The sequence below is a fragment of the Schistocerca gregaria genome, chromosome 8 (genome assembly GCF_023897955.1).
Source record: "Schistocerca gregaria isolate iqSchGreg1 chromosome 8, iqSchGreg1.2, whole genome shotgun sequence".
Lineage (NCBI taxonomy): Eukaryota > Metazoa > Arthropoda > Insecta > Orthoptera > Acrididae > Schistocerca > Schistocerca gregaria.
In genome coordinates, this window is record NC_064927.1 from 118,723,920 (window position 1) to 118,746,914 (window position 22,995).

Below are 22,995 nucleotides of genomic sequence, written 5' to 3' on the forward strand. Positions count from 1 at the left end.
TGTGTAAATATATACTTATGTATATGTAATTTAATTTTATGATATTTCTATATTAGCCATACGCTAAATAAATAATCCTGGTGGACAGCTGTTCGCTAGATATACATATGTATATGTAATTTAATTTTATGATATTTCTATATTAGCCATACGCTAAATAAATAATCCTGGTGGACAGCTGTTCGCTAGTCATACCAATATACCGGGTGATCAAAAAGCCAGTATAAATCTGAAAACTGAATAAATCACGGAATAATGTAGATAGAGAGGTACAAATTGACACACATGCTTGGAATGACATGGGGTTTGATTAGAACCAAAAAAACACAAAAGTTCAAAAAATGTCCAACAGATGGCACTTCATCTGATCAGAATAGCAATAATTAGTACAACAATGTAAGACAAAGCAAAGATGATGTTCTTTACAGGAAATACTCAATATGTCCACCATCATTCCTCAACAATAACTGTAGTTGAGGAATAATGTTGTGAACAGCACTGTAAAGCATGTCCGGAGTTATGGTGAGGCATTGGCGTCGGATGTTGTCTTCCAGCATCCCTAGAGATGTCAGTTGATCACGATACACTTGCGACTTCAGGTAACCCCAAAGACAATAATCGCATGGACTGAGGTCTGGGGCCCTCGGAGGCCGAGTAAGACGAAAGTGGCGGCTGAACATATGATCATCATCAAACGACGCGCCATCTGTCAGACATTTTGTGAATTTTTATTTGTTGTTCTAGTAAAACCCCATGTCATTCCAAGCATGTGTGTCAATTTTTACCTCTCTATCTACATTATTCCGTGGTTTATTAAGTTTTCAAATTCATACTGACTTTTTGATCACCCGGTGAAATGCTATGCAATGATTGCAGCAAAGCTGGTAAATAACATAGCTGCTTTCACGGGTGGTCCAGCTCCTGATGGGATAAGATAAACCTCTGACAAGACAGGAACAGGTATTTTTGTTTATCTGTGCATGTTTATGTGTGTCTTTACAATTTTTAAAGCATCTTTACGGGTCTTTTCACTTGTTCAGCTCCTCTCAAAACTAATAATATCTACTTTGTCCATTTCTGCATCAATCCCATTCCCTCTACATAATTCCCGCCACAACTGACCCTTGCTCCATCTTTCTGTGCAAGTTCAGGTAGGTACCCCCTCCCTGCCTAAAACCCAGTCCCACATCCTGGTTCTCAAATGCTGCCTAAACCATGAAATCCCCCCAAATGGCCTGTCTGTAAAGATTCCTTTCTCTGGATCCCATCCCTTCTTTCACACTGACCTATACCTTTTCAGATTCTGCCAATCCTTGGCCCTCATAAACCTGGAACAGCAAAAACACATCTCCATGGCACAGGCATCCCAGAACTACTTCTGCTCCCTCCCCAAGATACTATTACTAAGCAGTCTCTACTCCATACATCACATCTCTGAAACTGTATACCTTGCTCTCCAGCACCTGAAGCAGCATTCCAGACACCATTTCCATAAGTCATCCAACCTGCTGACATCCTGCTACCACCTTGGGGCATCACTATCTAACCCCTATCATACCCAGTGTTCCTCCTCGTCCACCCCTCATACCAGCTAAACCCTGCCAAGCTGACATTTTCAGCTTGCCACGTCCTCCAAAACTACCAACTCTTCACCAAATTGAGAGCCAAAACATTCCTATAATACTGTTGTTAATCTTTCCACCAAACCCCTCAGTCCCACAGAAGTTTCAGTCCTATCCAAAGGCATCACCTCATCTCCAGCCCTACACCCAAATTTAACCATGCTGGACTTGTCAAAGATCTACTCCCATTCCAATCCCTCAGTGATCTCCTCTCCTCTCCTCCTCCTCCTCCTCCCCCCCCCCCCTCCCCACCCGACCATCCACCTAACCACCCGCTGGCCACCTTCCAGGAAATCCTTACCTCAAACTTATCCTCGTCATCCTTCCCCACGCCCCTTCCTCAGAACACAAATCTTTCGGTAGAAGAAAGAACAGCCATACAGAATATCAATACAAATCCTGACCTAGTCATCCTACCTGCAGACAAACGTTCTGCCACTGTTGTTATGAATCACAGTGACTACCTGGCAGAAGTCCTCCACCAATTATTTGACTGCTCCACCTATTAACTCTGCCAAAGTGAACCCATCCCAGAAATCCAACACAAACTCTAATCCCTGCTTAAAGCCTTACGTCCTTCCCAAAACATCTCCCCTGAATCCATTTCCCTGCTCAATCCTATGACACCCTGCACACCCCACCTTCTATGTGCTCCCCAAAATCCACAAACCCTACAATCCTAGACTCCCCATTGCAGATGGTTCTTGTGTTTCCACTGAAAGAATTTTGGCTCTAATTGACCAACACCTCCAACCAACTGCCCGCAATCAAGCCTCCCATGTCAAAGACACCAACCACTTCCTTCCTGACTCTCCACCTCCACCACACCCACTTCTTTACCTCCTGGATCCCTAGATGTCACTGTTGATGCCACCTACCTATATACAAACATACCTCATACCCATGGTCTTACCACTATTGAACACTACCTTTCCCAATGTCCTTCGGACTCCAAACCTACTACCTCACTCCTCATACATCTTACTAGCTTTCTCCTAACCCTCAACCTCATTTGAAGGGAAGATATATAAAAAATATGCGGCACAGCCATGGGCACCCTCCTATGCCAACGTTTTTAAAGGCCATCCAGAGGACACCTTCCTAGGCTCCCAAAACACCAAACACCTTGTCTGGTTCAGGTTCATTGCTATCTTCATTCCTCTGCAATCTCAACACCTTCTCCCCCATCCGCTTCACGTGGTCTTCCTCAACCCGGTTTGCCACCTTTCTACATGCTGACCACCTCCTCTCTGATTGCTCCACCTGTACCTCTGTCCACATTAAACCAACGAACAACCAACAGTACATGCATTTTGACAGCTGTCATCCCTATGACACCAAAAAATCCCTCCCATGTAGCCTGGCTACTCGGGGATGGCATATCTGCAGTGACAAAAATTCCCTTATGCAATATGCTGAGGGTCCAACCAAGACCTTTACAGACAGGAACTATGCGCCAAACCTACTCCACAAACAGATCTCTTGTGCCATTTCCTCTCACATACCCAATCCTCCCATCACCCCCAAGAACCAGCCCCTTCATCACCCAATACCATCCCAGACTGGAACAACTGAACCACATTCTTTGCCAGGGTTTTAATTACCTATCATCATGCCCTAAAATGAGGGACATCCTGTGCAAGATACACTCCCCCCCAAAGTGGTGTTCCATCGTTCACCCAATGTCCACAACATCCTATCCCATACCTATCCCCACCTACGCCAAACAGTGGTCAAGAGCAAAGTAGATCACTTTGTGGTGCAACATACAACTGCACATAACAAACTTGATTTCACCAGCTTTTCGGAACTGTGCAAATGGGAGTTATCCTTACAACACATTCTCCATTACCATAAGTATCCCAGCCTCAAACTATGGTAACATACTGTCCCCACACCCTGCACCCGTTCTTCCCTATCATCTCCTCCTCATTCTCATCTCTCACCCTTTTTATTTGCATCCCTCTGCTAATGCATCTGCTCCTTTTTTTCCCCACCTCCCTGTCCCACAACCACATGACACTGTGCCTGTTGGCAGTTTAAAAAGTCACTGCACACTCCACCAGACAGCATTAGTCTCTCCCCCCACCTGTATACTACTATCTCTTCCCTTTCCCTGCCCCCTCCAGATCGCTGCTTGCATCTCACGTGATGTTGCGTTCTGGTCCAAGATGCTGGAGTTGGTGGTTATAAAGGCTGTGCTCGAAAGCTTTACATGAGTGTCTTACAATTGTGCCTGTCTGCAACTTGATGTTTCTTCTTTGTGGTAAGTAGCAATTGTCTTTTCCTACAATGTTGATATTACATTGTTTGATTGTTCAGCAAAAGAGTATCTTACATGCTGTACTGACACAGTAACTTTGCTCAGCCATCTTCCTCAATCACACCACCACAAGGATCAGAATAAATGTTATCATCAGACTAGTCCCAAAGTCACAATAATTGGGTGAGTAAACTATAAGCAAATTTCATAGCTAGCTAATGTTGTTTACTTTACTATATTGACTTTCAGTTCTCGATTGCTTTGATAAGTATTCTGATCAGTTGGCTTGATATTTCTATCGTGCTCAATTTCATGCACTCTATTTAATCAAATCCAACTTCTGAAACATTTCTTTTATTTGAACACAACTCAGCTGTCTTCCCCTCAACATAGTTTCATCAAATGGTTACACTTATAACACAGTAACTATCAAGACTTAAACATTTTACACTACATACTCATCACAGTGTTACCTAGCACACAAGAAATTCAGGCATCAGTGATACAACCATAAAATACATCTGTATTTATAACTTGCTGTAAGAAGACTTAGTTACCTGCATTGAAACAATTCACTGTTGTGCAATGTTTTAATTTATGCTTATAATCATCCAAGTTAGTTTATATTGATATACTTTACAAGTGTTTCTATACTTTATATCTCTAACTACTCTTCTAAAATGACAAGTTTCTACAATATATTTGGAATGAATATTCAAACATTATATATATATATTTTTTTCAAGCTCACCTGTTTCATCGCCAATAGCCCACACGAGCAAGTCAACACATGCAGCATTTGCCATTACGTTCACTTCAAATTTGTTAACTGTTGCGAATTTGCTTTCTTTGTCCTCTTGTTCACTGGCATCATGGTGACGCGATTGCAATTCTGTCTGGCCTGAGAGAAATAATCCTTTCACAAATTCCTGGACATCACGTGTGAAAGGACTTGGCAAATCTGTAAGTGAAGAGGGGATTTGCAAGCCTTCATTTATGCAGAAACCAATAATTAATTATTTCTGTTAAACTAACTTTTTAATGTTCACCATTACTGAATCAAAGCAAACTTTTCAACACAGGCTGTGTATTTATTCATATATTTTCTTGGTCTAAATATATGTACAATCAAATTGGAAGAATGTTGCCTTCATATCACATTTTTTTGTGGTGATGCCACTGACTACAAAGATGTTCACCATACTCAATACATTCAACTTTAAATTCTATAATTGCAAGAAATAATATATAGATAAAAAAATCTCATCCAACAGGCTGATGACACTGTACGCTGCAATTTGGTCATATATTAGTAAATAGCATCTGACTGGCAGTAAAGTCTTCTTACATAATACTGAAAGAATTTGAAACACAGGTGTGAAACAGCAACGTGATGTAACAAGGCCACTACTTCTGAAAAAGATACTATTACAAGTACTGAAACCTAGGTCAAGGGCTAGTAAAATTTTATTTGCAACTGATTGGCTGATTTTTCAACCTCTTCATAGTGAAAGAACTACTAAAACAAAGGACCACATTATGAATTTTACACTTTCAGGTAGTGTGTAACCCTAATACAGTAATGACCTGGTCTCATTTATAAATAAATCTGTTTATAAATAAATCTTTAAAACATTACTATGGAACACTTTTTGACCAATATGAGGTACCAACAGATATCAAAAAATTATTTCCCAGTTTGAACATCTCATTTCTGCCGCCATCATTTTTATAAATAACAACTATTATTACACACACCACTAAATAAACGAGGGTAGTACAGTAATAATGTGCATTAAAATGCCTCTGATTACACAATACTATCATTGGTGAAGACACTAGAATGGCTGGCTGACAGTTGTTTCACATATGCAAGATACAGTAGGAAACCTCACCTTGTGACAGTTCCTGACCACACACCTACACTATTTTATTTCATTGTGGCTTGATTTGAAATTTTTATTTATTTGAGGTTTCATTATGTGAATATTTTTGTCACTGTCTTCAAACAGATATACTGATAGCAACTCAGTGGAACTTCAGATACTGTGGCTATGGGTAGCAGGCACCCAAGGACAGAAGATAAAAATGCAATTTTCAGAATATGCCACTCTCAAGAGATAATGTACATTTTGACATGGTAATCCTAAGTAACAGATTGTATTTTCATGATGACAAATTTAAACTTCTACTGAATGGTACAAAAATAAGCCTGAGGCAGCTTAATATTAATCAAAGTCTTGTAACCATGGACCATGGACTATGCAACTGTGGGGTGGCTTGTGCACCTCAGTTGTTACAGATGGCCATACCAGAGGTGCACAAAGGGGCCAGGCTTACATATGGTTCTTAGGATGACAACAGATTTTTCAGTGGGTGCAAGGACAACAGCCTGCACGTTTGACCTGCTCTTTTAACATTAGCCAACATGGCTTGGCTATGTAGGTACCGCAAACAGTTGAATACGTATGGAAACTTTAGCTGCCATATTTTCAAGAACATGCAGCTCTACCATATGTTTTAATAATGATGGCATCCTCTTGGGGAAAATATTTCAGAGTTAAAACAGTCCCCCATTCTGATCATCAGTTGCAGGTGACTCAGGAGAATGTTGTCATCATGAGAAACAACTTTAGTGTTATACAGATAAGAACATGGGATGTTAAATACTTTAATCTGGTCTGTAAGTTAGAGACTCTAAAACCAGGAAACACAGGCTGCAGTTTGTTATACTAAGAATGAGTGAAGTGCAAGGCAGAACTTCAGACTTCTCGTCACGAGTACATGGTTTGTTGTCGTCATTGGTTTTCTGCTGCAAATGGTCAGATGTGGTTTACCGATGTTCTCCTGTGGTGTCTGCCCATGTACCATTCTTCTCTCAGGACTGTATCCCAGCTGACTCCTCTCCTTCACTTGGTCCAGCCATCTCCTCCTTGGCCTTCCTATGGGTCTTTTATGAATCACAACTGTGTGTGTAGTCACGATCTTGCTACCCTTCTCTTGTCCATTATTTTGACATAACCAAATCATCTGAAATGGGCCCATCACTTTCTCTTTTAAGGACATGTACACTCATGCTCCTCCCATTTTTTTCATTTTTTGTCCTTTTCTTCCTAGTTTTGTGTGTCAAAGTTTGTAAAAATTTAATTTTTTGTAGCTTGCAGTTTCTTGTCAACTTGTTTGGTTGTTGTGCAGTTTTCAAGGCCACATGACTTAAGAAGAGTCTATTTTGATCTTAAGGAGACTTGTTCATTCAGAGTAGGTTCTGAACTCAATGGTTCTACCATTGAGTTCAGAATCTACTCTGATTTTTTGATCAGGTTAACGATCTCACATTGTGTATTGTTATTGTTTCAAGGGATGCACTCTCAATATCTGTACTGGTCTACTGTTTCCAGCTGTTTTTCTTCCAGTCGTATTTTTCCTTTCTTGTTCTCCCTGTTAAGTGACACTGCATCCATTTTTCATTTATTTATGGTTAAATCCATGTGCTTTTGTATGTTCAATCCAGGTGACAAGGGTCTCCTAGAGTTCTTTCTCTGCATTGCCCCAAATTAATACATCATACAATGCAAATGTGTTGATGTCCTTGGTGGTGTTCTGCTTTGCTCCTTTTATAACTTCATCCTTGACAATGATAAAAAGCAGTCCTTGTTGAACACCTTTCGCTGTTTGGAAGTGATCAGAATTACAATTTCCTACCAGTACATTGTTCTCAACTCAAAATCAAGTATGTGTAATGTACATGTAGGTTTAACAATGAATAAGAAAACAGGGATGCAGGTAAACTTCTATGAACAGCACAGCAAGTGTATCCAAGATTCTCGGGTGTCCAGCCGGATCCGATCGTCAAAGTTCCATGATATTTCGGTGAATAACCGTTCCGCCATCATCAGGTGGTGCTGATGGAATGATATGTCTACGTTGTGTCCGTGGAAAAATGGCACACTCGAGGACAAGGACATCAAAAGACTTCGGCAATGTTTGGCGGTAGCTCCAAGGATATATGGTCTCCCAAAAACGCACAAAGAAGGTATGCAACCCATAGTCAGCAATATAGGGGCACCGAGCAGGCCAAATCCAGCAGTGAAATAAGTGTTACACAATTATGCTGTTTGTAAAAAACAATGACAGTGTCTGCCCCATATGTGCCTTTCTATTCTTCAAGAAATGTGAACTTTGTGGTTAGGTTTTTGCTGCTTGTAGATATTCAACAGTAAAGTATTGTAGCAGTCTGTGGATGTTCGCCCGAAAACTATTAATGAGGCTTATCAAAAGTTAGACAATTGTGCTCTGGCCAAATTAACAGTGAAAGTAAAAAAAGACTGTAAACTCAATTGTGCATCTGTCGGGTACATATTTAAGGTAGTCAGTGTTGTACTTCCACACTCCAGTTTTCAGCCAGTACCACAACACAGTACATAACGGCTACATATGTTACTGATAGGTTGCTGTGTAAGTGTTTTTAGTTGCGCCTGTTTGCAACTTAATGTATTGTCTTCATGGTAAATAGCAATTTATCTTTTCCTTACATTGTTGATATTCCAATCTGGAGTTCCTATTGTTTAACTGTAGTTATGAATCAAACTGTTTTTGGAAATCAAGAAATATTGCAATGTAAACTTCAAGATCTTGTTCATCCAAGAACACCAGCAATTCTTTTGCCAGCAGTTTCTTAGCAAGTGTCAGTATAGTCTGCAAATAGCATCACAGTCAGTATTTCTGTTATATGGTGAATAGCAACTTTCCTTCTCATAATATTGTTAGAATTACTATTTCCATATTTCTGCAAAATCCAATGTGCAGCACAACAGTTATTCTAAAATATTAAGACACCGAGATGAGACTGTGACTATGAATATCAAACAAATCATACAAGAAAATGCAAACTATGCAACTGTACAAAATTAAATAATGTGTAATGACATTGGGAACCCACAAACAATGAAACTAATGCACTTAAGCTATCAATACCTCACATGAAAAGTCATCAAAGGTTATTGGGAGCATCTTAATATAGACAAATACAGCCATATCATCGTGTAGGTAAATCAGGTACTATGAAGACCTTGTCTACTGACTATCTTGGAATTTGATAAGAAAATGGAAATTACTGGCATTAAGCTTATGAGGACTTCTAAAGTGAGTTAATAAAAAGTTCATCAAAACAGATTTGAAACATTAGAATAATTCACAAACCTTACCTTTCTGGTACTGTAGCAGCTCACGCAACAATGTAACAATGACAAGGTTTATAGTCTCACTGAAAGATTTGTACGGGAATATCTTGATATGACCAGAACAATAAACTTCAAGAGCTTGTTCATCCAAGAATACCAGCATTTCTTTTGTCAGCAGTTTCTTAGCAAGTGCCAGGATAGTCTGCAAATACAATCATGATATATTACATGGAAAACAACTATGTTACACATTAAGTTACCCAAAGACAGAAAATACTGAGCAATAATGTTTCAGTTTTATAAGTTCTGGTATAAAATCTAATGAAAATATTATTATTGCAAATAATTTCTGAATGCCATTAGCAACATTCTTCTGAAGAGAGTACTGCTGACTAGGCTTTACTTCCATGATGTAGTCTCCTCAATTCTCTGAGAAGAAACCTGTGGCTGCAGAAGTACAGGATATCACATTTCTCAAGAAACATCTATTTTGGATGCACTAAATTGAGACACACAATGAAATTTTCATATTTTGAACTGCAAAATGAAATGTTAGAGGTAATACTGTTAGGCGATAGAACCTAAGTGGCCCAGTTGGTGCCACAGGCAATTGTTTCACAGTCAGCAAGTTACAGTATACATTGAGAAATAAGGCACTGGCTATTTAAAGATTACTTAATTTTTTGTGTTTATTCAATGCCTGGTACTGATGGTGACAAACAAGACATTATACAGACAAAACACAAAACTGTAAAAAACATACTAAACTTTTTTCATATTCAGCTTAAATAGAGGACTGATCCTTACATTTACTGGTGCCCATTCATAAAAATATGAGATTTGCTCCATTTCAATATGTTGTCCCAAAAAATGAATGTCACTAGCATCACAACTCACAAAACTTATTGTTGGATTAGAAAGCAATCTTTGAGGTGACTACGTCACATAAAAAGATGGATGAGAGATACATCATTACAGATGTGTGGCTGGAAGGCAAAACATTATGGCTGAGTCATTGCTTTCATCATTTATAGCATTTAATCTTCCTCTCATTGGTGTGTGACCTTCTGCCTCAACAGTTAGGTTGTAGCCAGTTATGTAATGCTACCTTGATGTACTGCCATCCCTGCTGGCCTCCTCAGTTACTAAAACAGCTTGACCCTCCTCTCTCACTCACATTTCATCTCCTTCCCTTGCTTTTGCTGTAGATGAAATGAGTGCAGTATGTTCTATACCATTAACCATCACCTCTGCTATGTCAATTTATTTAGGACCTTGAATAGAACTAAGAGAATCGAAGTAGGTATGGAACTTCTCATCACTGCCACACATGATCTATTCCAGTGTGTACAAGGTCAAAGACAACTCGGTGATCAGGGAAGTCCCTCCACTTTAACTTATCTGTACACACAGTAGTAAAATTGTGCTGCTTGTCCAAAATATGATAAAATATATATCCAAAACACATTTTGTGTTGTTTCTTTTCAAAAATTGGCCAAATTTAAAATTTCTGTTTCTCCTAAAACATACTTTTGCATGAATCTGATAGTGTTGGCAAATTACTCAACAGGTAGGTCAACTGTATGGTGTGCAAATGTGTGTATGGTAGTGAGTATATTTTGAATGAAATTTGCATCACACGGAAATGCTGTCTAACGTAAAGTGATGGCTCACCAGCATCAACAACTGAAGGGCTGGAAGTGAGATTGGCCCTAAAAGCGCCTGTGGGTAGATCTCTCATTCAGTATGGAGGAGAAGATTAGTGTTTAATGTCCCGTCGAGAACGAGGTCATTAGAGACGGAGCACAAGCTCGGGTGAGGGAAGGATGGGGAAGGAAATTGGCCGTGCCCTTTCAAAGGACCCATCCCGGCATTTGCCTGAAGCGATTTGGGGAAATCATAGAAAACCTAAATCAGGATGGCCGGAGACGGGATTGAACCGTCGTCCTCCCGAATGCGAGTGCAGTGTGCTAACCACTGCGCCACCTGGCACGGTCTCATTCAGTATCTCCAAGAAGATGAAAGATTAATACACCATACATTAACAGTCATACAAAAACTGTAGCAAAACGAATCTGCTCGCCAAGTGTTGCATACAAAGCATTTAAAAATAACATGCACTAGGTGAATCCTAATTCTAAAATCTCAGAGTTTTAAGCATGAGAGTAATGTGACTGTTCAAGGTTTTCCTGGTGGATCTGGTGCACATGTAGCACATCCACATGAAGATATGGGACTGTTGCTTTGATAAGATTTGGTGGGACTTACACAATATTGCCCGGTGGCACACCTGAGGAGTGTATTTCCAAAAAAGGAAAGGTCACAGATTTTTATGTGGAAAACTAAAAACCAGATCTTAATGCTCACTTCCTCAGTCACCTAACTATCATACAGTTGATGTATGCCTGCTGCAAGGCTATAAGATGAAATAAAAACTGAAAAGTCCTTGCACTAAGGAAAATGAGACAGAGAGAGAGGGAGAGAGAGAGAGAGAGAGAGAGAGAGAGAGAGAGAGAGAGAGAGAGAGAGAGAGAGAGAGAGATCCCTGGAAACACTGCAACTGAAACTGTTAAAGGATATTATGTCTCCAAGTAGTACTAGAAGCCCCTTTCCAGGAAGAAGAAAATACCTGTTTACGTGATGCCTCAATAGGGAAACTTATTTGTATGGTAAACAGAAGCAGAATTTGGTTACTAAACACTATATTTTGTGAACTCACTGAAATTGAATAGGAGCTGTCCGGATTTTTAAAATCCAGAGATAAGACAGTGGTTGAATAAAGCATGTTTGGTCCTTACCAGACTTAAGAGAGAAATGAAAATAGCTCCCTTCCATGAATCAGCAAATTATTCCATGTTCTACACAGCATTACAAAAGTTAAGAAGCATTTTACAACCTTTGGCAATGAGGTACGACAACAAGCTGTAATGGATTTTGTAAGGAACTGAGGCCAGACAATGCTGTATCTAGCTTCTGTATGGCAATGGCAGATCTAATATTGGCAGGCATGAAGTACCAACTATTCCTCTCAGAAACTACTTGGTAGCTGGCTGTGGCAGTGATTCACATGAATGCTCCACCATGGTCTTGGCAGTATCCCATTAGTTGGTAACAACAGTCTGTCATGTTTTAACTGCATTAACAGAACACATGTGATCTCTCCCTGAAATCCTTCTGATGCTCTGACCATAAATATGTTGCTTCAGTGGAACAGTTGGAGCTCAGCACTGATGCCATGGTACCATTTTGCTCCAAAAGGCTGCAAGGTTGTCAGCAGGTGGTAAGCACATAAGCCTGTCCCGACTCAGTCACGAACTACCAAGCAGCACCCTTTCTACATCTACATGATTACTCTGCAATTCACATTTAAGTGCTTGTCAGAGGGTTCATCAAACCACAATCATACTATCTCCCTACCATTCCACTCCCGAACAGCGTGCGGGAAAAACAAACACCTAAACCTTTCTGTTCGAGCTCTGATTTCTCTTATTTTATTTTGATGATCATTCCTACCTATGTAGGTTGGGCTCAACAAAATATTTTCGCATTCGGAAGAGAAAGTTGGTGACTGAAATTTCGTAAATAGATCTCGCCGCGACGAAAAACGTCTTTGCTTTAATGACTTCCATCCCAACTCGCGTATCATATCTGCCACATTCTCTCCCCTATTACGTGATAATACAAAACGAGCTGCCCGTTTTTGCACCCTTTCGATGTCCTCCGTCAATCCCACCTGGTAAGGATCCCACACCGCACAGCAATATTCGAACAGAGGACGAACCAGTGTAGTGTAAGCTGTGTCTTTAGCGGACTTGTTGCATCTTCTAAGTGTCCTGCCAATGAAACACAACCTTTGGCTCGCCTTCCCGACAATATTATCTATGTGGTCTTTCCAACTTTAGTTATTCGTAATTTTTACACCCAGGTACTTAGTTGAATTGATAGCCTTGAGAATTGTACTATTTATCAAGTAATCGAATTCCAATGGATTTCTTTTAGAACTCATGTGGATCACCTCACACTTTTAGTTATTTAGCGTCAACTGCCACCTGCCACACCAAACGGCAATCTTTTCTAAATCGCTTTGCAACTGATACCGGTCTTCGGATGACCTTACTAGACGGTAAATTACAGCATCATCTGCGAACAACCTAAGAGAACAGCTCAGATTGTCACCCAGGTCATTTATATTGATCAGGAACAGTAGAGATCCCAGGACACTTCCCTGGGGAACACCTGATATCACTTCAGTTTTACTCGATGATTTGCTATCTATTATTACGAACTGCAACCTTCCGGACAGGAAATCACAAATCCAGTCGCACAACTGAGACGATACCCCATTTCCCTTTATTCCAACCCAACAACCTCCTTCCTAGTCACCATGACCAACTATATCCTCACACACAATTGCTTCTCCTTTGAAGGCATTACCTACAAACAAATCCAGGGTATGGCTATGGGCACCCACATGGCACCATCCTATGCCAATATGCGAAACTATTCATGGGCAATCTGGAGGAATCCTTCCTAAAAACCCCGAATCCTAAACCCCTCACTTGGTTCAGATTCATTTGTGACACCTTTGCTATCTGGATTGAAGGTGAGGACAGCCTATCCACATTCATCCTGAACCTCAACAACTTCTCCCCCAGTTGCTTCACCTGGTCCTATTCAACCCAACAAGCCACCTTCTTAGATGTTGACCTCCAAGTCTAATCTGGCTACATCACTACCTCAATCCATATCAAACATACTAACCACCAGCAATACCTGCACTTCAATTGCTGCCGCCTGTTCCTTACCAAGAATTTCCTTCCATTCAGTCTAGCCGCCTGTGGTGTAGTGATGAGCAGTCCCTCTCGAAATATACCAAGGGTCTCCCTGAAGCCTTCCCTGACCATAATTATCCTCTCAACCTTGTACAAAAACAAATCTCCCGTTCCTTATCTTTCCAGTCTCTCACCACCTCCCAAAGTCCCAGGTCAGGCCACAGAGGAGCATTCACCTCGTAACTCCGTACCACACAGGACTGGAGCAACTGAATTACATTCTCCACCTAGGTTTCCATTACTTCTTGCCATGCCCTGAAATGAGAAATGTCCTGCCCACTATCCTTCCCACAGTAGTATTCCACCATCCACTGAACCTACACAATATACACAACCTCTACTCCCAATCTCTTACCTCATGGCTCATACCCTTTGAATAGACATAGATGCAAGACCTGTCCCACACATGCTCCCACTACCACCACCTACTCCAGTCTGGTCACTAGCATCACCTATCCCATCAAAGACAGGGCTGCCAGTGAAACCAGTCATGTGGTCTACAAGCTAAGCTGCAACCACTGTGCTGCATCCTACATAGGCATGAAAAGTGACAAGCTGTCTATCTACATGAATGGCCACCGACAAACTGTGGCCAAGAAACTAGTGGACCACCCTGTTGTCAAACATGCTGCCAAACATGACATTCTTCATTTCAATGACTGATTCACAATCTGTGCCATATGGATCCTTCCCACCAACACCAGCTTTTCTGAATTGAGCAAGTAGAAACTTTTCCTGCAATACGTCCTACATTCCCATAACCCTCCTGGCCTCACTCTTTGTTAGTCATTCTCCTCTCCCATCCCACCCCTTCCCTGTTCCCATTCCAGCACTACACAGCCGCCATGCCAACACCACTCTCAGTCTTTTTATTTCTCTGTTTTATCGCTACTTCCCGCACCTCTCCCCATCTCACCCCTGCCCTCCACCTAACCTCCAGCACTTCACTGTCTACCACCCTCACCATACTATCCCTCACCCTCCCCACCTCAGCCTCCTCCTTACCCCCACCCAGTCGTAACACCCATTATGCAATGGTGTTGCTGCTCGCAGTGTGGTTTCAGTTGCCTGAGACTGTAGTCATGTGTGTGAGTTGCATTTTTTTTTTTTTTTGACAAAGCCCCATGGCCATAAGTTTTAATTGTGAGAGTCTTTTTGTTGTGCCTATCAGCGACTCGTATCATCGCTATATGGTAATAATGTTTTTGAATTTCATCCACTTGTACTCCATATCTCCAACCTCAAAGCTGAACATTGGTGATACTATGTAATCTGTATCTACTCACTCTTGCTAAGCAAAAAAATTTCCTTGCCCTTTTTAACATTGCTTGGAACATCTGCTGTGATTGTTAACACAGCCTCATGATTACTGATGTCCTCCTATATGGTAAGTTATATAGGTTGCTGAAAGGTCTAAGATCCCTCATGACTAAGATGTCCTTCTAATTGCTCAAAGTGAGTTGCAAATTACACACACAGAATAATCTGTCACAAATCCCTAACCCTGGCCCTAATTTTAATGACATAACTAACATTATATTCTTCAAATTTTAATATTGTTGCCTGATGTTAGTCAGCTCTAAAGCCACAATAACTACCTTTTCAACTACTGAAGTTAAATTTGCTGAAACAATGATGCTCATACTACTACAATCACATAGAATAGTGTTTAATCAGTTCACTGTTTACATGTGTTAGCTAGACCAAATGATGCAGCTTCCTTCTCTATTTCTAGTGGTCATTTGGTAAACTTAACTGTCGCCACTATCTCTGTTATTCCTTTTCTGTAGCAGCCAATAATCACTACAGACAAATGGTACTGTAATTATTATATTCATTACACTGCTATAAATAATAATAATAAATACCTGCAAATGCACGATGGAAAACTGGAGGAGACTTCCTTTTTCTGGTGACTCAACAAACCTCATTTGTGGAAACTGATTGAAACTGGAACCATATTTATTAAAGAAATATGTGGTTGCATCATATGGCACTGAATGGCAACTCTGAATTGAATGACGTTTCAACGTGCTAACACATCTGTCACAGACAAAATTGAAATGATGTAATTACATTCCACTTTCACTTAACAAATATTTTTAACATAGATAATAATTTACAAGCGTGAAAATTCTGCAAAACATACTTATCTAATATAACTTACAGAACATCAGATGTTGAATCAACACTGCTACTAGATGGTAAATCAATTGAAGGAAGATTGCCTGATAATGACCTTGGTATAATAGACCTATAAAAAAATTAAAATTTGGAATTAGCAGAACAGATGTAAATTTTCAAATGCAACAAACAGAATCACAATTAGAGGATGAGGAACTCTGAATTTTGTGGTGGCTATGTTGCAACTTGTAGGTCTTGATTGAAGGGACCAGACTACTAGGGCCATTGGTCTCCCAGAATTAATCATGTGGCATACAGTATTGGGGTCTTTGCATGAAATAAATAAAAAAACTGTTCTTAAATTTGAGTGAATTTTGCTGTGACTGTGTCACAACTGGTAAGAAGAAGGCAGGATTTGGAAGGAATGGTCTTGAGGAGAAGATGCATCAGCACTGAAATTCAAAACAGTTATAGCACAAATGACAAAGACAAAAGTTAAGTGTCATCTTGGGGCTCCATAAGCAGCAGTAGCATAGGATAATATGGCCCAATACAAATCGATGCTTAAAACTCAGAACAAGGGTGAAGCAAGTATCAAGAAGCATACCATAGCTCGCGATACAGCCATTCTGCTTTGGACAATCTAAGTTAATCTGGAAGGTGATTAGTTGATGAAGCCAAAAAAAGGTGGTACGACAAACACATCTTCCCCTCTTCTCCTGCATGCATGCCCATACAAACAAGTGTATACACACACACACACACACACACACACACACACACACACACACACACACACATACACACTACTTTTATCTTCTCACTGTGGTGTGATATTTTATAGTTTTCTTTAATATGTCTTAAGGCATTAAAAACAAGAACATCTCTGCCCAAAAACCCCACATCCCCAATAATTTGGTAATGAAACTACACATGATTGTATGACATCACAGTCACCACATCTGTTAATAGCATCATTGGTCAAAGAGAACATGTTATGTTCCATTCTTAAATATATACGAATAACAAAGCACAACAAACATAAGATGTAAAAATCAAATTACTGTATTTTATGTTGCTCCCCTCCTTTTTACAGCAGTTGATACTCCATACGGCAATTTTCACAGTGTTTTACATGTCAAATAATAATAATAATAAGTGAATACAAGTCTCTTAGTTTAAACATAAAATAATAAGAAAAACATTCTACAGGAACTCTTATATGTGTGTATAAATGTTGAAAAACTGAATTGTCTGCTTGTCTGCTTGTGTCTGTGTATGTGCGGACAGATGAGTGTGTGTGCACGCGAGTGTACACCTGTTCTTTTTTCCCCATAAGGTAAGTCTTTCCGCTCCCAGGATTGGAATGACTCCTTACCCCCTCCCTTAAAAACCACATCCTTTCGTCTTTCCCTCTCCTTCCCTCTTTCCGTCTTTCCTGAAGAAGCAACTGTTGGTTGCGAAAGCTTGAATTTTGTGTGTATGTTTGTGTGTCTATTGACCTGCCAGCGCTTTTGTTTGGTAAGTCACATCATCTTTGTTTTTAGAAAATACAAGTGTAGTTATATGCACATCAGCTTCCTAGAAATAAGCAGCAATAAAACAAAATAGTAATTCATGCCTACATATGAATGAAACTGCACCCAAAACATTTCATAAATTCATCCTGATGAAATTTCATAAAGTATTATTTGAGATATATAAATCACTGTTGAATATGTTGCCGAGACATTGTTACAATATTCTTATTATCTCTCTGTGTGTTTCCATTTACAGATGAAATGACCCCAAAAAGATTTCGTAAATTCATTAATGAACTTTTGTTTTTCAACATTATTGAAAATATTACATTTTTACACCATCTTTGAAGGAATATATATTTTCTTTGAACTGTCAGTATCTCTCTTGTGTTGATCTCGTGATAAGATTGCTCTTAGAAAGTTTTGTGACTGTACTATTTTGTGCTTTGTGTGTATTTATCATGGCATAAGCCAGCTTAAGGCAGTGAAAGAAATGTCATTGTTGGGCAAAGAGCTTTTGAAAATCAGATCTGGACTTAACATTACAAAATACACCCAAATCCCTTCATACCATAATGCCCTGCTGCTGACAAAATTTCAGTTTTGGCAAAATACCTGCAGTAATGCATTTAAAAAAGAAGAAGTTATAAAGTCTAACTGACGTTTCTCATGTTGAACAGTTGAAACTGTATACTAGTAAAGTTTTCAAACCTACTCAGAAGCTTTGTCCTAGACATAAACAAGAATTTGCTTATATGCAACTACAGCCACAGGATGAGAGAGAATCAATGCCTGCTGATTATGTGGATGCTGTTGATACTTGCTACATAGTGAATACTTAACTAGCATGTCTCTGAGATTTGCCCTTAAATTTTGAACGAGTTGGCAAAAGGGATTCAACAGGTTACACAAGGTAGAATGTTCAGAAAGCACAAGGTCCCATCACAAGGGCTATAGCAGCAACTGTTGGTGTGAGCTCCACTGATGCTGTTGAAGCACAAATGGTGAAGCAATGCCAGAAATGTAAGACTATGAATATTTCAATAAATGAACTAAAAATTAAAGTGCATTGTTGAAGTCATTTAAACAAAGTTCAAATTCCATAATGAGATTTTCATTCTGCAGCAGAGTGTACGCTGATATGAAACTTCCTGGCAGATTAAAACTGTGTGCTGGACCGAGACTCGAACTCGGGACCTTTGCCTTGTTGTTTCATATCAGCGCACGCTCCACTGCAGAGTGCAAATCTCACCCTGGAAACATCCCCCAGGATGTGGCTAAGTCATGTCTTTGAATATCCTTTCTTCCAGGAGTGCTAGTTCTGCAAGGTTTGCAGGAGAGCTTCTGTGAAGTTTGGAAGATAGGAGATGTACTTGTGAAATTAAAGCTGTGAGGACGGGTCGCGAGTCGGGCTTGGGTAGCTCAGCTGGTAGAGCACTTGGCCATGAAAGGCAAAAGTCTCGAGTTCGAGTCTCAGTCCGGCACACAGTTTTAATCTGCCAGGATGTTTCAAAGTTCAAATTCTGACCCTGTCTCCCAGCAGCTGGAGTGCAAAACAGCAAAAGAATTCAGTGTGTCTGTGAGAATGGTGAAGCAAGCAATGAAACTAAAGATGGAGGCTGGCATCCCGGCAGTATCTGCAAAACGGGAGGAAAAACGACTCAATAATAAGATCACACAAAGTCTTCAGGTTCTCTGATGCATTTTCTTCGCTGTGCCCAAAAAAATGATTACATGGCAGTAAGAGTGGAAGGTGAAAAAGTTCATCAGCAGAAATGTCTGCTACTTAGTAACTGGAAATAAATACTCATAGTCTACTGCAAGCAATATAGTAGTGAACTGGGCTTCTCAAAATTTCGTGAACTCAGGCAAAATTGATGTATTATAGTTGGTGCTGCTGGTATGCACTCAGTTTGTGTACATGTAAAAAATCAAACTGCCCTATTCGTGTTGGCTGCAACACCTACCGAAAGGGTGAATACATGGATCTAATCAACAAAACTGTGTTGTTTGGAATCAAAAGGCTGGAATGTTGTGAACAATGTCCTGGAAACACTGAGCTGGAAGCTTATTTGGTATATGTTCCACAGAATATGATCCAGAAGAAATAATACAATGGTAATCCCAAAAGTAAGGTCTCCTATTTTTTTTTCATAAGTACATAGACCTGTTTATTTCTACAATGGCTTACATCAGTTTACAGCTTGAACATTTAGCTATTTTTTGACATAATCACCATTTCTGTCGATGTATTTTTGTAGACGCTGTAGCAGTTTTTGTATGGCCATGTCATACCAGCACGCTGCCATGCTGTTCAGAAAGTTATGTACTACTTCTTTCACCTCATCATCGAAGCAGAATTGCTGGGACCACAGTTAACGCTAACAGGTACTGTGAGACTCTGAAAAAACTTAAATGGGCAATTCAGAATCAGTGAAGAGGAATTTTGAGCCAGGGCATACACATTCTCCATGATAACGCTCGCCCACACATCGCTTGGCAAAACGTTGCTCTCCTGCAACAGTTTCAGTGGAACATAATCACCCACCCACCCACCCTCTAGCCCTGACTTGGTGCTCAGTGACTATCACCTGTTCCCTCGGTTAAAAGAACATTTGGCTGGAAAGCGATTCAGCTCTGATGACAAGGTGAAAGAAGAGGTTGATAACTTTCTGAACAGCATGACAGCGAGCTGTTATGACATGGGCATACAAAAACTGCCACAGCATCTATAAAAATGCATCGACATAAATGGTGATTATGTCGAAAAACAGCTAAATTTTCAAGCTTTAAACTGATGTAAGCCATTGTAGAAATAAACAGTGCTATCTATTTATATATAAAAAAGAAAGGAGGCCTTACTTTTGGGATTACCCTCGTAGAACACAAATGGTCGGTTCATACTGACATGGATACACTAGACAAGTGTCATGCAACTGTAGAAGAATTTATTGAGGAACTGGTTCTAAAAGTTGATGGTCTGATAAAACACCTTTTCCTTCCAGAACAGCAAAGTTCATATCTGAGCCCCCTGGAAGAATATCTTGCAGCCAGCAAACGTGATCATTTTTATAGTTTTTGCTGAGAACTATTTATTTGTTATTCAAAATGGTGTTCAAGGGTTTCACTGGAATAACAGCCATGTTGCATTACACCCCTTTGTGTAAGGAATTACAGAGTACCAGCATATGCATTATAGGTGACTAACCTTGATTATGATTGCAGTTCATGCATTCACAGTCAAGCTGGTTAAATATTTGAGGATAGTGATAGGAGAAATCAAGCACATTCACAGCTTATATCTAGTTCAGGACCAGCACCAGTCACAGCAGTGCTTCTCTACTGCTCATATGTTGGCAACACATCAGTTTCTTGTAGCTAGCAGGGTGATTCTTTGGCATAACCAATGAGAGGTGAGGATAGGCAATGTATTTCTAGCAGCATAATTGAAAGCATTATCTTGTTTACCCTTATTTGGTGCATTAGTGGGCTTTGAGATATCTTGTGATTATGATGGCAACATAGTCCATCAGTGCATGTCTCGTAGATTTATGCAGATACATGAAATTTACCAAATGTGGTGGTGAAATGACTACACAGTCGATCCACGTGACCATATTGAGTTAAGTGGATATAGTAATAAACACTGAACCACCTACCTCCTCCCATGATTTAATAAAAAAAAACACTGATCCACTTACATAATGGGCTCACACAGATTGACTACGTAGTAACACGGAGCAGAGAAATATTTCAAATATATTTATTAGTTAGTTGGTTGCATGTTCCATTTATCAATCGCACGGTATGGTAGCCGTTATGATGTGGAACGTGCCAAGTGCAAAAGAAATGCACATATGAAATGATAATACAGAGTTAAAGATTAATATTTCTATTATTACCCCATTCCCTTAAATAGCACAAAATGCATGTACTACGTTTTTAGATATATTTATTCCTATTCAAGAATTCATCTATGGCACAGAAGGAGTTGTCAAGGAGATATGATTTCAATTTATTTTTGAAGCTATTACTGCTGTCTGTCAGACATTTTATTTCATCTGGTAATTTGTCGAAAATTTTTATAGCAGCATACGTTACCCCTTTCTGTGCCAAAGATAGGGTAAGTAAAGGATAGTATAAGTCTTTCTTATAGGTTGCGATGCTGTCCTTTGTTTGCAGATATGAGGTGTGGCTGAAACAAGCAGCAGTTAAATTTATAATCCTCTTTTACAGCTTTCTTCTGAATTATTACTTTAAAACATGTAATCTGCCTGCTGCTCTCTCATTGGCTGTGTAGCATAAACAGCTGACACACCTTCTTTAGCTCCCATTGAACCTCACGGCAAGCACTGACAACATTCCTACTTGAAACATGTAAGCATGTCACTGCCCCTATTCTAGATTTTTACTCACATTCACTATTTTAGTGGTGGGATCTGCTGCCCAAGACAATAATCTCAACAATTTTATCAGTTTATGTTTGTGTGAAAAGGGCTTTGATATACCTACTAAGTGGAATTTCTTCAGAACCAGGAATGAAAAATTTCCCTGTGATGGAATTGAGGAACAGCTAGAAGAATGGCAACTCGTGTTAGTTTGCAGATGCATTAAGATAATGAAATATTTATGCCTGCAGATCTGTCTAAGTTCTGCAATGACAAAACATTTCAGGCACATTTTTACCCAGAAAGAAATTCAACAAATTCAGCCTGACAAAGAGAGACTATTTGCCAAAGGCCACACAATTGCTCGGACAACAGAAAACCACCAGTTCCGGCCCAGTGATTTGAACGGGATCAGAGTACGCAAAGTTCCCAGTGACACAGCAGCATTCACAGTTAAAGCATTTAAAGCCACTGAAGAAATTCCAGCTGTTCCAACTACAACATTACAATGCAGACCGTATGCTGCTTACATGTATGACAATGCTTGGTGTCTGTGAAATATATGTGAAGTTTCATTTGAACACAATAGTATCTTGGTCAGCTTTATGGAGCCCAATAGTCCTCCCATTCCTTCCACTGCCCATCTACTAAAAGTACTTGTTGGATTCCAGAGCAACACAAATTTAAAATCATTGAAACAGCATCAGAAACGCAGTATATTTGCTCTGAACAAGATGTTCCAGGCAATTCACTCAGTCTGAGGCAGTAAATAATTATTTCAGTCCATAGAGTGTTTAAAGTTCTAACTTTCTGGATTTCCATTTACTTTATTGCCATTATTACCTGAAGTTGATTTGTGCATAACTAGACTTTCATTTTTATTGATATAAAAGCAGTTTTCTCTCATATTACTTTCTGTTTACTCATTAATGTCACATTTGGGCATGTGCACTCTGAATGACAAGTTATAACTTTGAGTGATGTTTTGCAGCATGTATCGGTCAAAAATTAAACTATACAGCTTCTGAGGCCTAAAGAATACTCTTTGTACATACAACAAAATAAA

General features: G+C 39.7%; 1 protein-coding gene across 2 annotated transcripts in view; it reads right to left on the minus strand.

Annotated features, from left to right (window-relative positions):
- The window catches only part of LOC126284204 (phosphatidylinositol 4-kinase alpha), a 170,152-nt gene that overhangs the window by 141,687 nt on the left and 5,470 nt on the right, over positions 1-22,995 (minus strand). For both annotated transcript variants that reach the window (XM_049982969.1, XM_049982968.1), the window contains exons 5-8: positions 16,065-16,151; positions 15,766-15,940; positions 9,090-9,267; positions 4,637-4,846 (exon numbers count right to left, since the gene is read on the minus strand). In XM_049982969.1, coding sequence (XP_049838926.1) covers positions 4,637-4,846; positions 9,090-9,267; positions 15,766-15,940; positions 16,065-16,151 — 650 coding nt within the window. The remainder of the gene's footprint in view (positions 1-4,636; positions 4,847-9,089; positions 9,268-15,765; positions 15,941-16,064; positions 16,152-22,995) is intronic.